Source organism: Lepus europaeus, chromosome 19, assembly GCF_033115175.1.
Source record: "Lepus europaeus isolate LE1 chromosome 19, mLepTim1.pri, whole genome shotgun sequence".
NCBI classification, from domain to species: domain Eukaryota; kingdom Metazoa; phylum Chordata; class Mammalia; order Lagomorpha; family Leporidae; genus Lepus; species Lepus europaeus.
The window spans coordinates 62,868,518-62,894,005 of NC_084845.1; the positions used below are offsets into that span (position 1 = coordinate 62,868,518).

Sequence of the window (25,488 nt, forward strand, 5' to 3'; positions counted from 1 at the left end):
TGAAAAAAAAATTATGTAGGATCTCTGTCTTTAATGTGCTGTACATTGCTATTTAATGCTATAATTAGTAATCCAATGGTAGTTTTTTCACTTTATGTTGCTATATGGGCAAAATGTTGAAATCTTTACCTAATATATCCTAAACTGATCTTCTGTATACAAAGAGAATTGAAAATGAATCTTTACATGAATGGAAGGGGAAAGGGAGCGGGAAAGGGGAGAGTTGCGGGCGGGAGGGAAGTTATGGGAGGGGGGAAGCCATTGTAACCCATAAGCTATACTTTGGAAATTTATATTCATTAAATAAAAGTTTAATAAAAAAATGTTATTTATCAAAAGAAATCACTGAAGGTGTGAAAAGACAAACCAGAAAGTCAAAGAAAATAGATATATCAAAAAAATCCTCAATCTATTTAATCCAGTAGGAAAATTGCAAAAAAAAAACACCCAACTACACTTAGGCTGATGAAAAAGAAAAAAGAATATCCAAATTTGTAGCAAACAAACTTCCTTAATTTCTTTAGCCATCAGGGAAACTCAAAATCATAATCTACTAAACACATTCCACATTAGGTGAAGTGAAAAAGACCAAGATACATTTTTTGGCAAGAACTGAGAGCAAATGAAACCCATGTAAGGTTTGTGGGAATGTCAGCTGGTAGAACCACTTTGGAAAATTGCCACTTTCTACTGTAGCTGAATTTGCACACTTTACGATGCAGAAATTTTATTTCCAAAGAAACAAATGCACCCTGAATCTGAGGACTTGCATAAAGAATATACATAGCAGTACTGGTAATGTCCAACTAGAAACAACCCAGGATGTCTGTCAACAGCAGACTAGATGCATATATTTGTGTCTATTTATGTCGGGATGATTTCAAGAAATGAGGATGAACTACAGCCCTTGTGAACACACTGCTGAATAAAGAGCCTAGTCAAGTAAGGGCGCTCTGTTGACTACGCAAAGTGCAAAACCAGGCGAGACTGATCATCAGCGACAGAAGTCGTGGGGTGATCACGCTTGCGCAGTGACATAATTAGCATTTGGGGAGAAGGCCACAGACGGGCCTCTGGGGCGCTCATGACACTTTGTACAGTGACCTATCGGTGGTTACAAGAGTGTGGTCACTTTGAAAACTTAGTTGAGCTGTGTCTCTTTCTATGTGTATTAATTACTACGTCGGTTATTATTTTTCAAGAAGAAACTGAAACATTCTTTGAAGAACGGTAGCCACTATGCAAGATTTCAGGAGCATCTCTTAAACTGAGTGGACATGTTTTTGGGCAAAAACTTTTCGATTACAGCTGCACTGCCCGAAGCCTTTGTCCTACTGAGACAGTCACTGGAGAAAGCAGAGATAAGAAACTGCATTAGAGTCAAAAGTAGCATTTAGCGGGGGACTGGCTTATTCCACAGAGAGTAACAAAAAAACTGTTCTCCTAAGCTGATATGACAGGATAAATAGTATCACAGACATTCGGCTCTCAGTAGCTGACTCAACAGCCAAGGCTGACAGATTTACAATGCAGAACTGAATCCTCAGATCAAAAACCATGTGCTCTGTTTGGAGCTTGATGACCTACAGTGTACACTGAAACCCTTAAATCAACAGGTTTATGGCATTTATGGTGAAGCACTCTGACAGCACTGCTTCATCAAACAAGCCTTGTCTTGAATCCCAGCTCGGCTAAAAGCTAGGCTATCAAAGGCAAAGCATTCGCTAACAAGAGAGGGAAAAAAACGCCCCACTTCTGTTCAAATACTTAATGGAAAGCTGGCCGGGGCTTTGGGGGGTAAAGACAAAAAAAGGCACCAATGTATAGAGATGTACATAATCCTTGAGACCTAGCAGGGTTAGAAAAGACTTATTTATTCAATGACTCCATACCGCCTGCTAACGTTACCCCGGAAGACTGCTCAGCATTTGTCTGGGTTGGATCTAAGAGGCTCAGACAATACCGCTTTCTTGAAGGATGACTGCGCAGACGGCACTATATATATATATATATATATATATATATATATATATATATATATATATCTCCTTTAGATAGGCATGCTTTATAACACTCTCTCAGACCTTTAAAATCCATGGTAAAAAAAAAAATACACACATATTTCATAACACGGCTCACTGAACACAGGCACATCCATACTGCAATATCTCAGGAACTACTCCTTTTAGATATTGTATAATTAGATATTACCTACTCTATTTTATGCCCCTCTCTAATATTTACTTAAGAACGTTAGTCATAACCAAATGAATTGATTAGTGATGTATGAATTGATTTCAAGTCAAAATTTGAAAGATAAATTTTCTTTGATGAAGCAGCATTTTTAATAATGTGTGACCCATGATACCTCTTTTTAAATTTTGCTGTCAAAATTTTCTGGGCATGAATGTCATCTAGGTTACCTATTCAGAGTGCAGATTCCAGGGTTCCCTAATCCAAAGACGATGATTCAATAGGGCTGGAACAGGGCCCAGGAATCTGAACAGTTACCAAGCATGCCAGCGACGCCCATACAGGTATAGCGACGATGACAGCTGGAGAAGTGCGTAACCCCTTCCATCTTTCCCTTTACAGATGAGGACACTGAGGCCAAAGAAGGAAGTGTTCTGCACCCGGACATCGCATTTGCTCAGTTTTGGATTAAACTCAGGTCTCTCAACTCCCACAGCAGCCTGGCAGAGAGACAACAACCTTGGCCCCTTGGTTTAACCCCAGTCGAGAAAGTGATGTCTCATCAACAATCAAGCTGAGCGTGCATTTAGCCTAATGACTAAGGAGCCTGCATCCCACATCACAGTGTCTAAGTTTGATCACCGGCTCTGGCCCCTGACTGCCGCTTCCTGCCATCGCACAGCATGAGAGACAGTGGTGACGGGGAAGGCGAAGTCCTTGGGTTCCTGCCCCAACATGGGAGACTTGTACTGAATTCTGAGCTCCCAGTTCTGTCCCGACCCAGCCCAGCCCTGGTCATTGGAGAGTGAAGCAGCAGATGGAAGCTGTGTGTGTTTATGTGCACGCGCACATGCATGAGCCTGTCTCTCAAATAAAACGTTAAAGACAACTGAGCATCAGAGAGGAGGAAGAGCAACAAATAACGCTGGAGCTCCCTCTTCAAAGCTGGGCGGATGCAAACCGCAGGGTGAGTACAGGTAGCTGAGAACACCTTCTTCCTGCCAGTCAACAAGGCAACAGAACACATCCAGTGCAAGCAGTATTTCCAGAACCTTCCTTTTCATTATCCAACCTCAAAGCGTGGCCAGAAATATCATATCGTGGACTTTGCACATAATCCATTTGTTGTCCAGCAGTTTTGGATTGCAATCTGACTCATTTATTGCAACTGAAACCCCCATTTTCCTGCGAAGTCCCGTGAAGCACCAGTATTTCCTGCCTGTTTCAGGTAATGAACAGTAGGAGGGAGCATGACAGCAGTGACTTACTGTGATGGTAGAAGCTATGGAGCAACTGGGGCTTCTGGAACGCACCAGTCATTTCCTGCTACAGGGTCTCCCCCGGGGTGCTTTCCCCGAGCATGGCCCCACCATTGCCTCCCTTGTGTCTGTCCTCAGGTCCTTGTCCCAAGGGGAACTCAGCACTGAGGACTCTCCTGATCACCCAATAACGAAGACCCCACACTGGATGCATTCTCACACCAATGCCCCTGTCCAGTGCTACCAGGCTACACTGAATCCTGAGACAGCATCGCACCTGCTGGATGACAGTCGATCTCCATTCACGTGCAAATGAGCTGACTGGAACTGTTTCTATATTTTAAGTCGTAGCTGGTGACATTAATATATCGCTGTGACTTTCATGCCCTCGTAACACCAGTCACCTAGTACGGGAGCAGACATTGCAATAATCACATTACCAAGTAAAAGGGACAAGTGGAGTATCCAAAAAAAAGATTAAAAGTCAGCCTTAGCAAAGAATGGTGAAAAAACCCGAAACAGCTACTATCATACTCCACTCTGGGGGGTGGGGTGGGGCACAGGATGCCCACATGTTTAAATATCATTTGGGGTGTGCCTGTGAGCTGTTTCCAGATGAAATTAATGTATGAATCACTAAACTGAATAAAGAAGGTGGCCTTCCCCAGTGTGAATGAGCCTTATCCAATCTGTTGAAGCCAGAACACAGGTACCTACATTCATATGTATGAGGGTGCTTCACACAGTTCACGGAAAAACAAAATTACAGTTTATTCTGGTGCAAAAATGTTTAGAAATCCAGCGATATTTTTACATAATACTCATTTTCCATCAGTCTATGAACCTACTGCTCTCTGCACAACCCTGGCCCTCTTGTGCTCAGCCCACCAGCAAGAATAAAAAGAGACACCTGCCAGAGCCCCCACTCCTGTGAAGCTTTCACTTTCAAGCATTTCTGAGCAAACTCTCGCTTTGCTCCTGTAAGGAATCCGGGACTCCACACAGGAACACAACACCAGAACCAGGGTCAGACTCGCACTCTCCAGGGATGGGCGAAGCCACATTTTCTGCAGAGCGTGGAGAAACGAGTCTATCAGGCTGACTTTGCCCGCCCTTCCAGGGAACCTGCCTGCTTCAGTTGCCACTGCTGGCAGTAACAGAACTTTGCCAAATGATCTATCTGAGCAGACACAGATCAAGATCACTAAGTTTTCTGAGACATTAAATGTATCCCAAGTCAGATACGATGTGTACGTGAATGTACACTACCATGGAGTACTTCTGTCACTGGATTCTTCTCCTAGGGAAGGAAATTTACAACAGTGTGACATTAGCTTCTATTTTCTTGACTGTAGATCCTTTTAAAATGATGCAGGTGTTCTGCTTTGCTTCCAAAGTTTTTTTTTTTTTTTAATTTATTTCCTTTGTTTGAAAGACAGAGTTACAGAGAGAGGTAGAGACAGAGAGAGAGGTCCTCCATCCACTGGTTCACTCCCCAGTTGGCTGCAATGGCCGGAGCTGCGCTGATCCAAAGTCAGGAGCCAGGAGCTTCTTCCAGGTCCCCCATGTGGGTGCAGGGGCCCAAGGAGTTGGGCCATCTTCCACTACGATCCCAGGCCATAGCAGAGAGCTGGAGCGGAAGAGGAGAAGCTGGGACTAGAACCAGTGCCCATGTGGGATGCCAGTGCTTCAGGCCAGGGCTTTAACCTGCTGTACCACAATGCCGGCCCCCTAAATACGTTATGCATATAACCAGGGAAGTTATGAAGACCAACCATAAAGCTGAGATTTAATAAGGAAGTTTCCATTTACAGCAAAAAAAAAAAAAAAAAAAAAAAAAACAAACAAAACTCAAGTTAACTTAACTAGTAAACTTTGACCAAATTCAGAAGAAATTTATAAGAAATTCGGCATGTAAATTCTGAAATTTTTTGAAACAAAATATCTTTCCCTTATTATCAAGGGAACTATTTAACTCAGTATCCTTATTTTAAATCTGGTTTTCACCATTAGAACTGTATAATTTTCTATGTAATTGTATAATGACCAAGTGCATCCAAACCAAAATATCACCCTTTCAACACAAAACAGCACATGACTGAAAACTGAGTATCCTCTAAAATTACTGTTTGGAAGACAGTGCTAATATACTAAGCAATAAAAAGGGGCCCTCTCTTGCCTTTCTGCTTTCATTGCAGATGCTATGGAACTTCTGGATTGGAGATTTTCTATCTGTTCCGTCCTGGCTGGTCGCCACTTACCAGGTTCCTGATGTAGCTGGTCTGAACTGAATGTTCGGTAACTATAAAATACACACTGGATTCTGATGACTCATGAGACAAATAAAGCAAAATATCTCTATCACTGCCTCGATTATATTGTGAGATATTTCTCATACAGTAGATTAAATAAAATGTAACACATTTTACTCATTTCTTTTTCCTCTTTTTTAAAATGTGGCTACTAGAAAACTTAAAATTATATATGTTGGCCTGTGTTTTGTTTCTACTGGACAGCACTGCGCTAGATCAAAGAGGAAGTGGGGCTCCAGGCATGAAACAAAACAAAAAAAAAAAAAAAAAAAAAAAGAGAAAGAGAAAGAAAAAAAGAGTTTCCATAGGGAACAAAAACGGGTTATGCTATCATTAATTGGAAATACAAATCTGGTGCTCACTAAAATTAGATGCATTAAAATAAACATTTTCAAAGATACAAACGAACTGCATATGCATGTTGAGTAATGCAATCCATCGATAAGCCTTCTTGGTTTACAACATGGCCCCACACGCCACTCTCCAAAGACATCAATTAGAAGTGGTTGCCAGGTGTGAAGTCATCCTTCAAGCCAGCCACAAAGCCGCTGTTTCCTCCAGCTGTTCGCTGCCAGGCACAGAGGGTGCTCACGTGCACTTACTGCTCTAACGCCATCTGCACGCCACGGAGAGATGTGTGCTCACGGGACAGTCGACATACAAAGTAGTGAATCAACAAGACAGATAATGTATCCAAGATGCACTATTACGAACAAATACTGACAATGCTAGATGCTTAATACTCTGTGATATGGGCAGTGAACCCAATAAATAGTGAATTATGGAGCATGCAGGCAAATCGCTCACTGCGTTTACCCGTCAGCCACTCTGTTCGATGTCCTAGTTGTCTTATGCTTTCTTGTTTCCCTTACGAGACCATGAGCTCTCTGTAGTGTGTCTATAAATCATTTCTGTTATAGTTTGGATTTTTACCTCAAAGTGACAGCCACTAAACTAAAAGTAGATTAACAAAAGAAAAGGGTTTATGATTCCTTTGTGTAGAAATCCCAGTGTACTTGGAAGTGAGGCACAGCTAGACATCAGGGCTGTGACGACCCTATTCTCAGCTGGCGCAATGGGCACTTGCAGCCCTGGGCTCACCTCTTAGCCTCTTTGCTACCCCTTCAAGTACCAGAATTTCATGTTAGTGGCTCTGTTCCTGTTACATGTGTATCCCTCAACCTCTCACTGGACGACGCTATCAGGTGTTCTCTCTCTATGCACACAACGTGTCACCTCCACCCTTCTCCCTCCCCACCAGTTCCTGAGGCAGGGGATGGTCGGCCCCCAAAGCAATCTGTAATGTTTCATCAACAGAATAGGAAGATGGATTTGGGGCAGGTTATAAGAAGTTATAAGTAGCAGCCAATCGCTTCTTGGCCTTTTGGCTAAGATCAAGTATAAGTAGGGGCCAGCACTGTGGTGTAGCAGCTAAAGCCACCTCTTGGGGTACCAGCATCCCATACAGGTGCTGGTTCAATTCCAAGCTGCTCCACTTCTGATCCAGCTCCCTGCTAATGTGCCTGGGAAAGCAGCAGAAGATGGCCCAAGACCTTGGGCTGCTGCACCCTGGAAGAAGCTCCTGGCTTCAGACTGGCCCAGCTGTGGCCGTTGTGGCCCTACGGGGAGCAAACCAGCAGATGAATGATCCATCTCCTCGGTCTCTCCCTCTTTCTCTGTAACGTCATCTTTTAAATAAATAAATAAAAATTCTAAGTAGCTACTCCCATTTCCGAATCCCCAAATCTAGCTTGTACATCGAAGACATTCAACTAATGCTTTTTCCTGAATGAGAAATATTCAATGCATGGTGTCTTCCAAACATAGGACCAACCTATTTCTAAATCGCTAGGATAATGATTAAATACATTCATACAGCCAATGGGAACTGAGTATCCTTCATTTTCCAGGAAGTATTCTAGCCACGTGAACTACAGTAATGAACAGCAGAAATAAAGCCCCAGATCTCACACAACAGGTACAGCAGAGGGGAGGACTACATACACGGGACAATGAATAAGTCAGTCAGGTGATGAGTGACGAGGAGCATGAAGAAAAATACAACAGGATGAGAAGTGACAGAGGGGTGAGGCAGAACTTTCTGCAAGGATGGCCTTTGCTCAAAGAACCAAAGCAAGTAAAGACGGACACCCAGGAGGAGAGCGTTCGAAATGCAAACCACTGAAGCAGGGGCATTGGGGGGCACTGGACCACAGTGAGGCCACAAGGGTGGGGGTCCAGTGTACAGTGAGGTTAGAGATGCAAAGTCAGGTTGAAGGTCTTCTAAGCCCTGGCACGGAATCTGGACTACAGACCCCGAACCGTGGAAAGCCACTAGCTGCCAGAGCGGAAGAAAGTTCAGTGATCCAGCTGCTGTGGGAGGAATACACAGGACACTCATCAGCTAAAGCTGTCACAGGCATCCAGGCGAGAGAGAGGAATGCAGACCCCAGTGCGGCAGTGGAGGTGACAAAGAGTGGTCAGAATTGGGCCTATTTTGAAATGGCCTGTGAGCAATGAAACCTTCATGGACTTACGTAGGGTCATCTGATGTGTGTGTGTGTGTGCGTGCGCGTGTACATTCTTGAGAGCAAATGCAACCACTCATATTGCTTACCCACCATATTAAAGTTTAGTTCCATCACTTCTTTGCATGTGCTCAGTGGGACTTGAAACAACTGTAATATAATGTCTGTTTCCCTGTCCTCATGAATCTACATTCATGACATCATTAATGCCCACCCTGACACTGGACTGTCCTAGAATTTAGGAGCTGTAGTTTTTGTTATTCCTTAGTATACTATAATATGAAGGGCACATATGAGGTTGGAAATCAATGTTTTGGGTTAGAAGGGTGGGTGGATTGCATAGAGGAAAATACAAGAGGACTTGCAAAGCACTTGGTATATTTACAAGGAGATTAAATAACTTATAGAAAGCTAATAATATTAATCCCAGTGAACTAATCCCCATTTGCTGATGGGCTCATTAAAGGAAGGGATACCTGAGAAGTGTCAGTTGTTGAATCCATAGAAAAGGCAAAACTGGGGTCCATGTCTAACATTCCAATTAAAACAAAGCTCCTGGCCTCTTCAAGCAGAGTGGCCATTTTAAAATAAGTATGAAAATGATCCAACCACATGCAATAAAAAAACTAAGTATTCCTTTACAAGGTTCTCAGACAGGAGCCTGCATGGATAAATCAAGAAAAACTTCTGATTTCATTCCCGGATTTGCCCATAGCCCCCATTTGTAGAGGTCAGGAGAATCTAAAAGGCATCTCACTTTGATCTGAGGTCAACTGACAATCCAGAATAGAATCCACATTTCTAATATATGTCCGTATGGTTAAGCCCCTTTCCTCTTAAGAATTTAAGAGTAAGCTTTATTATAAATATATCTTTTTTTTACAGATCCAATTATTTTCAGTAGTCTGGGTTGGCATGCTGTGAGATTCAAGAGCAAATACACATCTTTTAAAACATTCCCAGATGATTTTCCAGCTGCCATTCAATCTACTCCCAGTTCCCATACACCATTCACAGTCTCAACAGCCAAGTTTCTCAAAGTTGGGTGTAATTTCTGCAATCATTATTCTTTCCTTAAAGGTTTATTTATTTATTTGAAAGCTGAGTACCAGAGAGAAAGGGACGAAGGTAAAGAGAGAGGGAGAATCTTCAATCCCCTGGTTTACCCCCCAGATGGCTACAATGGCCAGGGCTAAGCCAGGTTGAGCCAGAGGTCAGGAACTTCGTCCATTTCTCCCACGAGGGTGCGGGGTCCAAGCACCTGGGCCATCTTCTACTGCCTTTCCCAGGCCATTAGCAGGGACTTGGATCAGAAGTGGAGCAGCTACGACAGGAACCACTGCCCAAATGGGATGCTCTCAGAGTCTCTGGTGGCAGCAACCATTATTCTTAATGACACCAAAATCAATAGCATGTACAGTCTAGGGGGAAAACTTTGAGAAATGCCTCTTATTTAAAAGCTATCTTGGACTGTAAGGTCAATGGCTCTCAACTGGGGACCACAGGGCCCTCCAAAAGGCATTTTTGGTTGCTACAACTGAGGGCTCCACTGGCATCTAATGGGTAGAAACCAGCCAAGCTGCTTAACAGCCCACAAGCAGCCCCAGCAGGAAAGAAGTATCCATCCTAACATAGCAATAATATGCACTCAAAACCTCCATACTAAACCGGACTGTTCCCTAAGCAACCGACGGACACTTGCTGCTTTTCCTTGGACACACTGCCTCACCTGTCTCAGGTACGAAGAGCAGCTGACCCGATGGTTTGAGCTTACCACCAACCTGAAACGGGAAAGGGCCCACACAGCCTTGACTAGCGGCTGCAGGGTGAGCCCTACAGGCATTTTCTACATTTGTTTTCTCTTGCTGCTTAACAGATGAGTGCACATTTAGCAGCTTAAAAATACCCGACTACTAACTCACAGCTGTGTGTGCATTCTCCGTGAGGGTTTCCTAAGGCCAAGATCAGGACGTCAGCCAGGCTGCATCCCTTTCTGGGAGCTCTGGGAAAGAATCCACCGCCAGGCTCATTGAGGCTGCTGTCAGAATTCAGCTGCTTCCCGTAGAGGGACAGAGGCCCCGTTTCCTTGCTGTCAGTTAAAGGCTACTCAGGGCAAGCCTGCCCATTCCTGGTAGCACGGCCCCTCCTGTGCCCAGAGTGCTCTGGGGAGAATCTGTCCCATGGCGAACCCCCCTAGCTCTGATCGTCTAACTTCTCCGGTCTCTGACCTCCAGACACACAGCAGTGTAAAGGTCTCGTGTGCTGAAGCCAGGTGTACCTGGAAAACCTCTCCATCTCAAAGCCAACTGACGGGAATCCTACCTGCCTCAGCAACAACCCCTCCCAGCAGTGGTAGACCAGCTGCTGATACAGTAACTAAGGGTGGTATGCACACCAGAATCCTGGAATCTTGGAGGGCAATTTGGAATTCCGCCTCCTACATTTTTTATACATTATCTCATTTAATTCTCACTGCAGCCCTTTGAAGTTTTTTTTTTTTTTTTTTTTTAAATCTCTACAGACAAGGAAGCTATTCTTAGATAATTCGATAATTTCTCAAAACTGGAGAAAGGATACATGGGAACTCTCAGGATCATTTTTTTCTATCTTCTGGTGAGCCTAAATTATTTCAAAATAAAAGGTTTTCCCAAAGAATAATTTCTGCAAGACCACATCACTAGCGAATGAGATTGAGCTACTGAAATCCCAGACAGCTGGACACCCCATCCTGTGTCTCTACTGCACATGGCACTTCTGATGTCAGCACGTCTCTCCCACGCCTGATGTTCACCTGGCCCATGGATCCTCTCCCTTCACTGTCCACGAGCACCAGCCGGAGAGTCTTCAGAGACACACGCACACCAGCCCCGGCCTCAGACACTGTGTTCCTCGATCTGGGTGGGACCAGCGCATGAGTGTCTGCGATTTTTCTTTTTTTTAAGCTTCCTGCACTATGAATCATTGTTCCACATTTATTTTTAAGTCACCAATAACAGAATTAAATATGTAATTTGAGACAGAGGCTGGCATTTATTTCACACACAAAGGGAAGTATTTTGTAGGGATGGGATTCATCCTACATCCAGGCATTTCACTGGGAAAGGCAGACTATGGAACACTAACCTGTAGAACTAGACGTTAGCTTATTGAGAGGGCGACGGGGCATTTCAATACCACTTCCGTCACATCTCTGATCTGGGTAAAATCAACCTAGACTCGATCATTTAAAAAAAAGAAAGAAAAAAAAAAAACCTGCCTTCATGACCTACCCACAGAGCAATTAACTTTAGGTAATTCTACATTTGACTGCTGGAAGTGGCAAAGTGAAATGGAACAGTAAGATGAGGAATTGCCGAATCCCAGGGTGAACCCACAGCCACACAAACGCACCGAGTTCTGAAGCTCCAGGGCTTGGTCAACCAGCAGAGATAATCTCCTTCACCAGCTTATCTCAATCCCTCCTAAGGACTGTCTTTCCAGTGAGGGGGAGCCCAGAGTGCACTCCTAGCCAATGAGTGATGTGTGCTCTGTAATTTATAATTTATGTCAGCAAGCAGGCCCCCTTGACTTGCAGTTATAATAAGGGCAGAAGAAATATTGCAAAGCTCAGTGTAATGAATAAGTAATCAAAGGAATTCAGCTGAAAGTAAAATCCTGAGATACATCAAAGGTCTCCCTTCAGGAGAGGTGCACATGCCGTCCAGACAGAACACTCTCACCAGACTTGTATTATGGTATTTAGTGTGTTCTGCCCTGTAATTGGATAGAAAAACCGTGGGAACGGGCTTCCAGGGAAAAATAACTTGATGTTACTGAAGAGGAACTCCTGGGTTTGTGGACAGCGATGTGTATGAAGTCCAGGCAAATATTTTTGGTCCTGGAAGTTTTAATGTGCAGTGCTATCATTAGGCCTGTTTATATTTGGCCTTCAGGAATTAATCAGTACCATTTTCTCTTCAACTGTTTACGGCTGGTGGTGGGAAACCATGCGATTTGACCAAAGCATAGGCTCTGCAGAAGGGAACTCTGCTAAGCCACTGTCTTAGGCTCGTGGAGAGCACGGATGCAAAGGGTGGGTTCTCAGTCACTCAGCTTGTTTAGTACAATCAAGCCAACAGTGACCATGAGAGCACCCATCCTGGGTAACGTGTGTGTGTGTGTGTGTGTGTGAATCATCACAGACGCTTCTCACATGGCTGAAAGCTACTCTCCAGTGGTCCTGGCTTTCCACCGAGAAGGTTCTTCTCACACACCTTCAAGACAGGGAGCCCACTTCTGTGAGTCTCCCTCATTAAACATCAGCACCCAGACCCTACTGGGATGCATGCTGGAGTTTCAGTGGTAGGGCCTGAACAAAGGTACTTGTGTTCCTGAGCGCCCAGGTCTTTTTGAAGTGCTTGGTAGGGAAAACACAAGCTACTTTACACCTTATATATCAATATACCATCTGGTAGTTAAGTATTATAAAAATATAGCTTTGGATTTCCAGGTTTTAAAGTTATTTGAGGCCAGCGCCATGGCTTAACAAGCTAATCCTCCGCCTTGCAGCGCCGGCACACCAGGTTCTAGTCCCGGTTGGGGTGCTGGATTCTATCCCAGTTGCCCCTCTTCCAGGCCAGCTCTCTGCTATGGCCTGGGAAGGCAGTGGAAGATGGCCCAAGTGCTTGGGCCCTGCACCCGCATGGGAGACCAGGAGAAGCACCTGGCTCCTGGCTTCGGATCAGTACGGTGCGCCGGCCGCAGCGGCCATTGGAGGGTGAACCAACGGCAAAAAGGAAGACCTTTCTCTCTGTCTCTCTCTCACACTGTCTAACTCTGCCTGCCAAAAAAAAAATAAAGTTATTTGAGAGGTAGTGAAAGAGAGAGCACGCACACACACACACATGGGCCTATCCACTGGATCACTCCCCAAAAGCCCACAATGGCCCAGCTGGGACCAAAGTTGGAGGTAAGAACTCAACAGGCATCTCCCACATAGAGAACAGGAACCTAAATTCTTGAGCCATCACCTGTTGCCTCCTAGAGCACACATCAGCAGGAAACTGGAGTCAGGAGTCAGAGAGGACAGAACCCAGAACTCTGATGTGGGACATGGGTATCCAAAACAGGCCTTGTTCCTCAGATAGCTGGCTAAACGGCCTACTTCCTGTGTCTCCAACTTTAACCGCTTTATGTGCTTGGTAAATATTAGCAATTATTTTTATCTGGTCTGGGCTAACACTCACTCCTGTCTGGGTGGTAAGGATTGGCCTCAGTTACTTCTGCAAAGTCCTATATGGAAGAAGTTATATTATAATGGCAATTAATACAATATCATGACTAGTGGTAATTCACATTGTGAACTCTGTTCAGCCTGCACATTGAGAATTTTTCTTTCAATCGAGCATCCGCAAACCCCCTGCAGAAGCTACTCTCATTATCCTTGACCTAAACCATTATCTACTTGTTGATTCTCCTCTTTGATTCTCTCATTTTATTTCTTCATAATTGATAAAGTAGATGCTATCCCCCACCAAAACCCACCAACATTGCCACCTGGATGATGGCCAAGACCCAAGTGTTTTCCTCCTGGTTCAAGGGGCTCAGATACTCCAAGGTGGGGGGTGGGGGGGTGGTCCTCAATTCAGTGGCCATTTCCTTCCCAGAGCCTCTCCTAGTTCTAAGACCAGAACAATCACAAACGAGCTCCGACGGGGAGTCCAGCTGCCAATGGATAGAAGCTTTCAGAATCCTCTGAGAGAACTTGACCATTTGTCCCTCGACAGCTGAGAGGCACAGACACAGGAAGCCCAATCCTCCCAGCACAGGGCGGTGGGGACAGCAGTGTGCCCACAGGCAGGCAGCATGGGGAGAAAGCGGGCCTTTCTGACTCCCTTGTGAGACACCTCAACCTGCCCTTAGTCACCAAGGGGTCCAGCTCTTGGCCAAGAACCTTGGATTTTTTTTTTTTTAAACAAAGAGTTTGGCCTGGTGTTTTGCTCAAAGTGTTGCTCTAAGTGAGTAATTTCCTAAATTATGTCTGAAGACAACTAGAGGAAAGGAGCCAAAAGGGGGGGGGGGGGGGGGAGTCTTTTTACTCTTGATGAATTGGGCAACAGCCTAAGAAAACAGCTCTGATTTGGGTCAGCTTGTATCAAAAACATGTAAATATGACCCAACCTAATCCTTAATTTCACATGATCCTCTCAAGTGACCGGAAAGTTCCAAGGGGGTGTATGTAATTCCACAAACCCCGCTGGCTCACACAAGCCTCCAGAGCAACACAGCTAGTCTCTTTCTGCCTGCCTGGGACTAAGGTCATTTCACTTCAGCCCTTTTATGAATGGAAATCAGCTTTCTAAAGACTACTTGGCAGGCAGTGGCCAGCAACAGACAACTCAATGACCGAGTTTTCTGAGTCATAAAATACTTTTGAAAAGGGGAGATCAAAGCATCCATGCCGCTTATTGAAAAACAATTGCTTCCAAAGCTCCTTTCGGGGACCCAGGCTCTCTGGAGAATGGGTCCCTGCAGTTGGAGTCTAAAAAGTGCACCACCAAAGAAAGATACAATGGAGACATTAGGGCAGCCAACCATAACGGAGAAATGCCACTTGCGGCTTAATTGTGGGAGACAAAGAAAAAGGAAATGCAGGAAAACCAAGTGACGAAATTGGATGGTGCATCAGGAATGGGGGCTGGAGGGGATCCTCAGGGTAGCCTCGATGCTGGAACACGTTCCACCTACGGTCTGACACAGCAATGAGCTGGGTGGACATGGGGCAGAAGATCTCACAGGACACCAAAAGTTTACCACTCTCTGCAGCTCTGCCCTACTGAGCTTACGTGCCCACGTGTACAGAGCCAGGCAGAAGTGCAAAGTAAGTGACACCTTTCACGTGCCTTTCCACTTGATCTTCACACAAAGAATGCAGTCCAGGTTAGGGTTTGCTAAGCAAGAGGTGTGTTCTGAACTGGGGCACATGGCTGTCAGTCATGCTGGGTACTAACAATGGCCAAATCATCTTAGACCTAGGATTTGCTCTTTTATGGTGAACCGCAGAGCCCAGGTACAAGACGTTAAGAAATCTGTGGTTTAAAAAAAGGGAGAATGGGTTGGGCATCTGGCAGAACAGTTAAGATGCTGCTTGGGATGCCCACATACTACACTAGAGTGCCACAGCAGGAGTCCTGGCCCTGGCTCCAGTCTTCCTTAATGGCAGACACCAGGAAGCGGCCGTGATGGCTCCGATAGTTGGGTTTCCGTCACCTGGGAAACCTGGACTGAGTTCAGCTGCTGGCTTCATTGCAGGTATTTGGGGAGTGGTCCCTGGATAGAAAATGCTCCCTCTTGCCACCCCACCAACGCCGCTTCTCCAGGAAATGGAAACAGAATATTTCAAGTTTATTTTTAGTGCAAGCAAAGTTGCAATCCATGCATCGTGTTTTCATAACGCACATTTTCTATGAACTTTTTGAAGCCCCCTCACCGATGGATGAGCCTTTGAAGGCTCTCAGAGGTCACGTTTGGCACAATTTCATCAGCACCAGCATTTCTCAAACTAGACCTGTGAACTCCTTGTTCCAGAGTTCTCCCGAGTCACAGCTTGGTTTCACAATAGAGCAGCCTTCTGCAGGTCTACAACTACCGCTCCATCTTCTCCAGGCTGGACGCTCTGTGACCTGGTTCCAGCACCCATCTTATTTACATCATTGTCTGCCATGCTATACACAGTGCCCGATACACAGAGGCTGCTAAATAGTTCTTGAAAGAAAAATTCAATGTATCCTTCCAGTAAATTCCAAAAACCTGAGCATCTCCATTATACGACTCTCAAGTATTGATAGGTATCACCATCACCTAGAGAATTAAAAATATGTATTTCTGGCCGGTGCTGTGGCTCACTTGACTAATCCTCCACCTGCGGCCCCCGCACCCTGGGTTCTAGTCTCCCAGTTGGGGCGCCAGATTCTGTACCAGCTGTTCCTCTTCCAGTCCAGCTCTCTGCTGTGGCCCGGGAGCGCAGTGGAGGATGGCCCAAGTGCTTGGCCCTGCACCCGCATGGGAGACTGGGAGGAAGCACCTGGCTCCTGGTTTCGGATTAGAGCAGCGCCATCCATGGCAGCCATTAGGGGAGTGAACCAATGGAGGAAGACCTTTCTCTCTGTCTCTTTCTCAATGTCTATAACTCTCTAACTCTGCCTGACAAAAAAAATAAAATAAAATAAAAATATGCATTTCTGAGTCCAGCCCCCGACTCTGCTGTGGGTGAAGGACTTCACCGTCTGAGCACCTCCCATGAGGCTGGAGCTGCTGCTCGCACTGTGCAATCACTGTCCTATCAAGAAAGGGTTGCCAGGGTGGAGTACTCTTTGCAGGAAAGTCTTCTAGAACTTTGAGTACACAGGAAGAAACATACAGATGTGTTCTGCCAGAAAAGAAAATTAAGGGAGGGCAGGCACCCGGTGCAGCAGTTGCTTGGGAAGCCCCTATCCCATACTGAAGTGTCCGAGTTCAAATCCTGGCTCTGCTTATGGCCTCCACCTTCTGGCTAACGCTCACCCTGGGAGGTCTCTGTCATCTGTCTGCACGGAGAGACCCAGATGGAGTTCCAGGCTCCTGGCTTCAGCCTGGCCCAGCCCTGCTTATTGAAGTCATTTGAGGAGCAAACTGGCACAAGGAAGATCTGTTTCTCTGTCTCTGCCTTTCACATTAAGTAATTTTTTTTTTTTAATAAAGGAGACAGGGGATGTGGCACAGCAGGTTAAACTACCACTTGGGATGCCCATGTCTCCTATCATTGTCTTCCAATCCACTGTCTTGCTAACATGCCTGTGAGGCAGCCGCTGATGGCCCAAGTCCTTGAGACCATTGCATCCCCATGTGTGACCCGGATGGAGCTCCTGGTTTCAGGAGTTCCTAGATGCTCCCAGTTTCAGTCTTGGCTATCCCTGACTCTTGGGGACAGTTGGGCAATGCACCAATGGATAGAAGATCTCTTTCTAGCTCTCCTTCTATGTCTCGCCATCTTCCAAATAAATAAATCTTTAAAAAAATCTGTTGGAGGGGTACAAAATAGAAAAAAAATAGATAACAAAATCAAGTAAGACAGGTCAAATTCATAAGAAAGTTGGTTCCAACAGCATGAACATGCTGGACACAAGGACTTTCTCTTCAGGGTCATGGTCAGGGGGAGACTGGATGTAGTTAAAAGGACATAGATGACAGAGAGTGGTTCTATTAAGTTAATCTGTAATCCCAAGATTCCAGGACAAAGGGTACAAACCCAAACACTCCATAGAGTGTAACACTACCTGGTGTAGTGGGGTCTCGTGACCTTGTCTAGGTCACATTTTAAAAAGTCACCCTCAAATGAAAAGGATAGGCAGGATTCACTGTGGAAAGCTTACAGCTCTTGTTTGACCAATGATTCTAAGCAAGCAACAGATAAAGTGGGGCCTGTCGGCTGAGCAGAGGGATGGGGTGCACTTCAAGAAAACACGACACCTATTTCAAGCATAGCTATCTCTGAATTAAGGGAAATCCCCTGCCTGCATGCATGTGCAAGAAGCGCTGTGCGCACTGCTGCAGCCCTGCTAGCTCTCTGCACTTTCTCCTGCGGTTTCCCTAGCAGCCAGGATAATGGTTAGCTTTACTACTGTGCTTTGCCAAGGCCTTTACAGTTGACTTACTACTTTCCTAATGCACGCTGCACGCACCCGAGGAGACTGCTACCCCAATTGAAGCAATCCCGAGGCTGGTGGTGCAGCCCCACTCTGAGAGGAACCCCGATGTAGACACTAGAAGTAAAGAAGTTTATCTCCCAGTCTCGTTCCTCTCCTCTCTTCTGAACCAGCCACTATTCTGAATCTATTGTCGTAGCTGCCAATTAACTTCAGACAACTTAGGAACCCCTGCTTGGTCAAAGACGCTGAACAATGTTGATGAGTAACCAGAAAAACCAACCCTTCCTCCTCATGCAGTTACTTCTCCATCCCCGTCTCTCCATGTCCCCAGTGAAGTGTCTCCTCACAGCACCTCAGAGAACCTCACAGGACTCATTATTTCTGCTTGAGACTTTTCCATAACAGAATAGATGCACCGCTAGAGATGCACAGCTCTAATAACAAAGATGTTAAGTTAGCGAGTGTCTTTGCTCACAATTCCTGCTAATAAGAGAAAGGAATCAACACCACAATTTAGGTTGCAACATTTATACTCTTTCTTGATTATATCCACTATTTGAGACAGACAGATGACAATACAGGGTAGCGAGAGTCAGCAAGCCTAAGAAAAGGTACTCAGTGTCACTGACCATCCCAACAATGCAGACTAAACCCACAGGGTGGTGCCACGTCATATCCACCCATCAGAATGGCTAGCAGACACTAGCAAGTGTTGGGGAGGAGGTCAAGTACCTGGAATTCTCATTAATGGGCACTGAGTATAAATTATTGCAACCATGTTGAAAAGCCCATCCAGGATACCTACTAAAGCTGAACATTCCAGTACCCACAAAGTCACACTATGTCTGTAAGCTCACCATAAAGCAAGTATAATAATGTTTACCGATTCTTTGATTCCAACTGGAAGCAAACTTGATAGAAACACTGTGGAAGCTTCACACAGAGAAATACTTTAACATTCTATTTGCATAATAAATACCTTATGATTCCAATTATGCAAAAATTTGAAAGACGCAAAATTAAACTAGGTTACAAGAGAGTTTGGTGGTTCCCTCTGGTGGGTAGTGATGGGGATGGGAATGAAGCAGGAGTCTTCTGGAACGTGTACAGTGTCCTCCTTGATCTGGTTGGTGATACATGGGTGTGCATGTTGTGGAAATGCATTAAGCAGTACTCAGGATTTCAGCAATTTCTCTATAGAGTCACCCCTTAGTATCTTAGGGTGATTGCTTCCAGGACCCCTGACAAATATCAAAATCAATGGATGCTCAGGTTCCTTGTATAAAACGCAGTACTTCCATATGATCTGTGCACATCCAGTCATGCCTCTATCACTTAATACCTAACACAATGTGGACTCTGTAAATAGATATTGTACTGTACCATTTAGGGAATCATGTTTAAAAAAGTGTTTGTTCATCACAGATAATATTTTTAAAAACAATTTTGATCTGCAGTGTGTTGAATGACCCATGGATATAGATGCTGACTGTGCATTTTATGTTTTTGAATATACATTACACATCAATGCAAGGGAACAAGATTTATACAAAGTCTCATCTTGCTAGTTGTGGTTCTGTCCTTGTTCTTGTTTTGTCTGCTTTTCTCGAGAGTATGGGTGTAGGGGTTTGCATTTTGTGGCCGTTTGGTGGAGCATGGACATGCTAACAGACAGTTATGCTGGTGTCTCTCTCTACACCTCAGCAGGCGGACTCTGTGAGGGCCAACCAACTGGAGAACCACAGTAACAATCTTTGAGATGGCAGAGATCCTAGAAATCATCTTACATGGCTCAGGGGAGCAACCTGAGACCTAGAGAGCTAAGGGTAATTAGCTCAGGACTTGCAACTGGCTTGCTGTAAGGTAGACACAAGCGGAGTCTCAGCATTCCAGTTTCCTGCAGGCTGCCACACAGGCCAATCCAGTTGTCAACTACTACTTTCACACCCATCACAATGCTGGAGAGCTTTAACCTATTCTATTTTCATGTGCTGAGTGATCACTTGTTCCCTGCGCAAAAGCGAATCTCTTCCTTAGGAGACATAACCTGATACACAGCAAGAGGAGACAGCTGATCAGATTTCCAACCACTCCTGGAGGGCGGACTCCTCAGAGAGCTGCACACAATGAGGCCGAGTTTTGCTGGAAACACAACAGCTGCGAAGCCCGTCTTCCCTGCCAGGAACCGCCGCAGCACTTTCCATTTAACCTCCGCCGTCCCCTGGACTAACTTCTCTTGTTAATCCCATCTTAGAGATGAACAAACCAACGCACGCTGAAGCTGTGCAACTTGTCGAAGGCCCTAGGAGGAAGTGTTGGTATGAGAATTCAAACCCAGGGAGACTGTTTGGAACCACTGGTATGTGGTTTGGGAGTTTAAGCCATGTTGATGTGGTATGTGAACTCCTGGAGAATTCAGGATAACAAGAGAAGCAAGAGAAAGAATCACAGGAGCAATGCTATTTAAATAAAATAAACACTAGGAGATTAACCACAAACAAAAAAACAAAAAAATCGAGTCATATTTTCATGTGGGTACATACACACGTGTGTGTGTGTGCAGAACATGTATGTGTGTAGCCATGTTGTAATACAAAGGTCATCAATGAACCACATTCATCATTTGAATGGATGAAGTTGAGCTGGGCAGAGTTCAGTCTTTGCTTTACCCTTCCAATAGACCCATGGATATCGTGACTGAAGCTGGGGTGATAACACTTGGCTAAATTTCAGGCATGCTAAAAAAAATGTTTTTCACTGAAAGTTTTAACTAGCAAAGAACACAAGAATCCTGCACCTGAGCCACCCCGGCTTGTTCTCGCACCAGTGCGCCGGCTCCATTCTAACAACCTCAAGTGCGCTTTCTCACACTTTCCACCTGCTGGCCAAGCCACAGCGTGATCACCACACGTCTCAACTCATACGCTCTGCTGTCTGTTCAAGACACTTGTTGATTGCAACACAGAAGGAAATCAACCCAGAACACCACTTACTGCCTTGTGCATCAGCCTGAGCCCTCAGACAGGTATCATTTACGTTGATAGATGAGGATTACACCAAGAGGAAACAACACTTTGTCCCAAGCTCTTTGCAGCGTCCTGTCTCCCTGGATGCCACACATAATCCTGCCAGCACTCCAACAGGAGCACACCATATTCTCAAAGGATGTCTTACATGAACAGGCAACACCATCAGCCAGGTAAAAGACAACCAAAGGCCCGGGTTCAGTCAAGCTGAAGGCTGGGCTGTCCAGGGCTGCTAAATACAATTTTTTTGCCTTGAAACAGTTTTCCCATTTCAAAGCCACGTAGACACACGCAGCTTGTTAGATTTATAGAACGCCTGGTCTCCCAAGACTTCACAAAGCGAATGGCATTCATCAAGTTAATTTCCTTGGGGATCCTCTCAAACACAGAGAATGAAAAGGCCCAGACCATTAAACATCAAAAGCATGTTCTAAATGGTAATTAAAGTTCTATTCTATTTCCTTTCTCTGGGAGATTAGATTAATTCAATTGCGAATATTAGGCATATCAAAGCTGACAGTGTCAATGTGTGGAGCTGGCCCGAGGAACATGTAACACTGCAGACATCTGTTAGTTCCAGTTACACCAAACGCCACGGGGAGACATGCACTCGGCCTGGGCTGTACTCACCAAGCCGGCACACGTAGACACCGCCACAGAGGAGGAGCTGTCATTTCTGATGAATCCCTGATAGAAACATGGCTGCACTGCAGGTTCCCGAGTCTCCGAAGCACCATCTCTTCCAAGTACCTGGACAATAAAGTGACTGCTCAAAATTGCCGAGGGCTCAAGTTCCAAGTGGAGTTCCTGTCCAAATGCTGAAAATCGGTAGTGCAGGGAGCTCCTGGCACCCTGTGCCGATCGCTTTCTCCTGCCGCTGTGCAAAATGTCGTGTGAGATATACGAGCCGCCCGAGTCCACTTCTACGGGTGTGACAAAGACGTAACCTGCAATGGGAAAAGTTCAGCCGTCAGCGCCCAGCGCCCGTCACGCCCACAGGTGGACAGAGAGCACGACACAGCTCAACGGTATCTTTGTTCCTACTGCCCTGCACCCAGATCTCAGGCAACTGAAGCAGCTCACGGAGAGGAGGAGGAAGGCCCCTGTGGTCCCTACCGTGGGCTCCAGTATCTCAAAGTCTGGCACACTTTTGATCCGTGTCAAGATGGTGGAGGGGGTAATGTCACAACTCGTGTGGCCTGCAGAGGCAGACTTTTTTTTTTTTTAATCTATTAACCACAGAGTCATCAATATATAAAAAGTGATTTTATATTTCCAAATTAATTTTGAGCCATAAATGTCAATAAATGGGGCTATTTTAATCCAGGAGATGGAAGAATGTCATGTTGAAACTGAATTGGGAACCGATTTCTCTGGCAGAGGTAAAACTTCCAGTGTTAACTCACAGTCTTGAGTCATTTCAGATGATCGCACAGATAACGAATAGAACCACGCCAGCTTCCCATATCCAACACCTTTGTGCCTGATAACAAAACTCCCACTCTGTTAACATCTTTAGAATTCTACCGAAAGCATTCACAGGGACAATCCCATTAACTGGAGGCATAAAAGAGACCTTTGGTATACAAATGCCTCCCAAACTGCCAGAACCATCCTCGAGAGAGTCTGAGGTTTGGAACTGCTCAGACATGTTGCTGGGGGGGAGTGCCCGACCAGAGCAGACCTGGAAAAGCGTGTTTCGAAATACCTTCCCCCTGGCTCCCTGCAGCAGCACTAATTGCTGCATGTTCCAGAGAAGAGGGGCTCCAGAACAATTTTCTGTTTGAAAGGCAAAGCCAGCACGCAGAGTTTTCGTTCATATAACACCAAGACCAAAAAGGGTCATCCCTTCAAATGATTCGCAAGATGCTCTCTGCTCATTAACTCTGTATTTCCATGCTGGTGTCACACTATCGCAAACCGATTTAGGAAGCGTTTAGAAAGATTCCGAATAACTCAACAAGAGCACAGGGTCACTTGGATCCTCCAGGAAAAGGTAGAACAATTTTCATTTTCCCCCAAAAATCAACAATCACCCCCACCCCAGCCCACCAGCTGCACCCTCCAGGAAAAGCTAAGGGGGGAACAGACCAACCAACCATAAGGCAGCTAACAGGGATTAATAAGCAACAATATATCGAGTAGGCTCACCTGGTTTGAAAACAATTTCAATGCCACAGTTTTCACCTGCTTCCTTCTGCACCTGAGCCGTCTGTGACCAACTGCTTGGGCGGCTCTCTCAGCTGCTTTCAAACCTACCTCTCCCGTTTTCTCCTTCAACTAGACGGCTTCGACATCAGCGCCCATATTGTTAAAATAATTGTGGGAAAAAAAGTTTTCCCTTTTAAACGTCTAAGCAGAAGGTGTCCTAGTTCCCTGCTCTGAAACATCACCGGTGTGTTGTTTTACAGGTGTGCGGCTCTTGATTAAACCCAGGTTTTCTTAGAGCAAACCCACCTCCTCCCTCCAGCAAACTAAAACTTAACTTAGGCAAACTATCCTTGATGTAACCCCCAGAGTCTCTGCACTAACTTGTTTCTTACCTGCGTGTCCCAAATCATCTCAAATTCTGCCTGCTCTTACTTGGGAAGGAGTGGGGAGGGGAAGGTGCATTCCAGGCTGCCTTCCATGGAATCGGCATGCCAAGTCCTCACCCCCAGACACCTGCTATTAGTTCCCCAGGGATGAATGGGCAGGCTGCTGGGCGGGCAGGCTGCTGGGCCTTCAGCCCTCCATGGACACAGGTGCAGCCAGAGCCCCCTGCCAAGAGGGATCCGATCCACTGGCTCCAAAACTAGCTAACGACGGGGCCCTCGCTGGTGATGGCTGGGGCAGGAGGGGTCTCCAGTCGCTGGATCCTGACAACTGCGGAGTGGTTTGTACAACTGTGGCCTCTCTGGCTGGACAAAGCGTGTGAATCTCCCAGGAGCTCATTGCTGGGACGCTCCCGTCCTGCTCTGATTCATTCCCTGGCAGTCCGCCAGGAGGCCACCATCCCCCCACTCCCCCAAATGACCCCTAGGGCTCTGACAAGGAGAAAACCCTGCAAAGCTGAAATTCCAAGGCCTCGAGGAATTCCGGGCTGGACAGCAAGGTTCTGCTGGACACCTTGGGTCAGGAGTTGGCTGCTCCCCTGCAGCTGGGGGAAACAAGGCTTTCCCTTGCCAGCGCCACTGGAAGCTTCTGGCTGGGGAACCTGGGCCGGGATAAAAGGACCGGGGGTGCTGGTGCTACCTGCTTTCCTCTGTGCAAAACAGTGCTGGGCAATCCGGGACAGGAGAAGGCGAAGGCAGGAAGGGAGCAGAGGTGGAGCGAGGAAGGGGCTCGCATCCTCTCCCCCACCAAGCACTGGTTTCGGTGGACTTCCCAGGGAGGAAGGACATGCCAGGAGCCCGCTGATTATTAATCCTGCAGCCAATACCCACTTCCTGTCGGATTGCTTATTGCAGGTGCGAATACTTTTTCTCAGCAAGCCGTGAAGTGGGCAAAGACTTTTCTCCTTTATGCTACTGGTAGCCTGAGGCATCGACTCTTCTGCTGAATTGAGAGCCTTGGCCGCACCGCCCCCGACCCCTGCAAACACCAAGCCGTTCCAACCCCGCACACATCTGCCGGGTTAGGGGGACGCTTTTCTGTCTTGTCTCTCTTAGGTGTTAGGGGAGGACAAGGTGGCTGCAGAGACCCTTAGGGATGGAGCGCAAATACGAACCGTCGTTTAAGCCGCCGCCGCCGCCGCCGCCGCCGCTGCTGTCACTGGCTAAAGCTGCGGTGAGCCACACACAGCCGAGGCAGCACAGCTGGAGCGCCTGCAAGAAAAAAGGTGACAGAGCGCGTGAGGGGCGCGCTGGGGCTGCCGCCGGGTGCCCCCTGCCACCCGCTCTCCGCGCGCCCCCAGCGGCACCTGCCTTGGCCAAGCGCCCCAGCCCCGCCGGGCCCCACGGAGGACCGGAACCCGCGGCGGCGAGGGCGCACGCGAGCAGAAGGGCGCACTCCATGGTCAGGTGCGGGCGGGCGGACGCGGCGGGCGGAGCGCACGAGCGGCGCGCATTCTCCCCGCCGGCCCGGAGCACAGCGCCCCAGGTGCGGCGCCAGGTGGGAGCCGCCGCGGTTCACATCGCACGCAGGGCGGGCGCCCCGGGGCCTCCGCTCCGCGGGCCGCCCGCGCGCCCTCCCTTCTCCCGGCGCTCGCTCGCGGCTCCGCGGGCCGGGGCTGCAGCGCAAAGGGCTGGGAGACTCTGTCGGTGCCTGCCCGCCCGCCCGCCAGTCTGTGCGTCTGTCTGTGTCGGTGGGAGCGTCTGAGGCTCCGGGGAGAGCAGCGCCAGCTGGCTCCCCAGCGCGCCGGAGCCGAGCGCCCGCCTCTCCAGCGCGCGGTGATTGGCGACCAGCGGCTCCCGGGCTCGTCCGAGCCCCCGGGCTGGTGCAAGGGCGTGGGATTCCGGGCTCCGGCTCCGAGGGAGGGGGCGAAGCGGGTGGGAGTGAGGGGGAGGGAGGGGCCGGCGGCGCCG

The 25,488-nt window shown here is 46.9% G+C and overlaps 1 protein-coding gene across 1 annotated transcript in view; it reads right to left on the bottom strand.

The window, feature by feature from the left end:
- The window catches only part of ADAMTS18 (ADAM metallopeptidase with thrombospondin type 1 motif 18), a 154,537-nt gene extending 129,559 nt beyond the window's left edge, over positions 1–24,978 (bottom strand). The window contains exons 1-3 of the mRNA XM_062176570.1: positions 24,889–24,978; positions 24,693–24,789; positions 21,614–21,930 (exon numbers count right to left, since the gene is read on the bottom strand). Coding sequence (XP_062032554.1) covers positions 21,614–21,930; positions 24,693–24,789; positions 24,889–24,978 — 504 coding nt within the window. The remainder of the gene's footprint in view (positions 1–21,613; positions 21,931–24,692; positions 24,790–24,888) is intronic.
- Between the last annotated feature and the right edge of the window lie 510 nt (positions 24,979–25,488).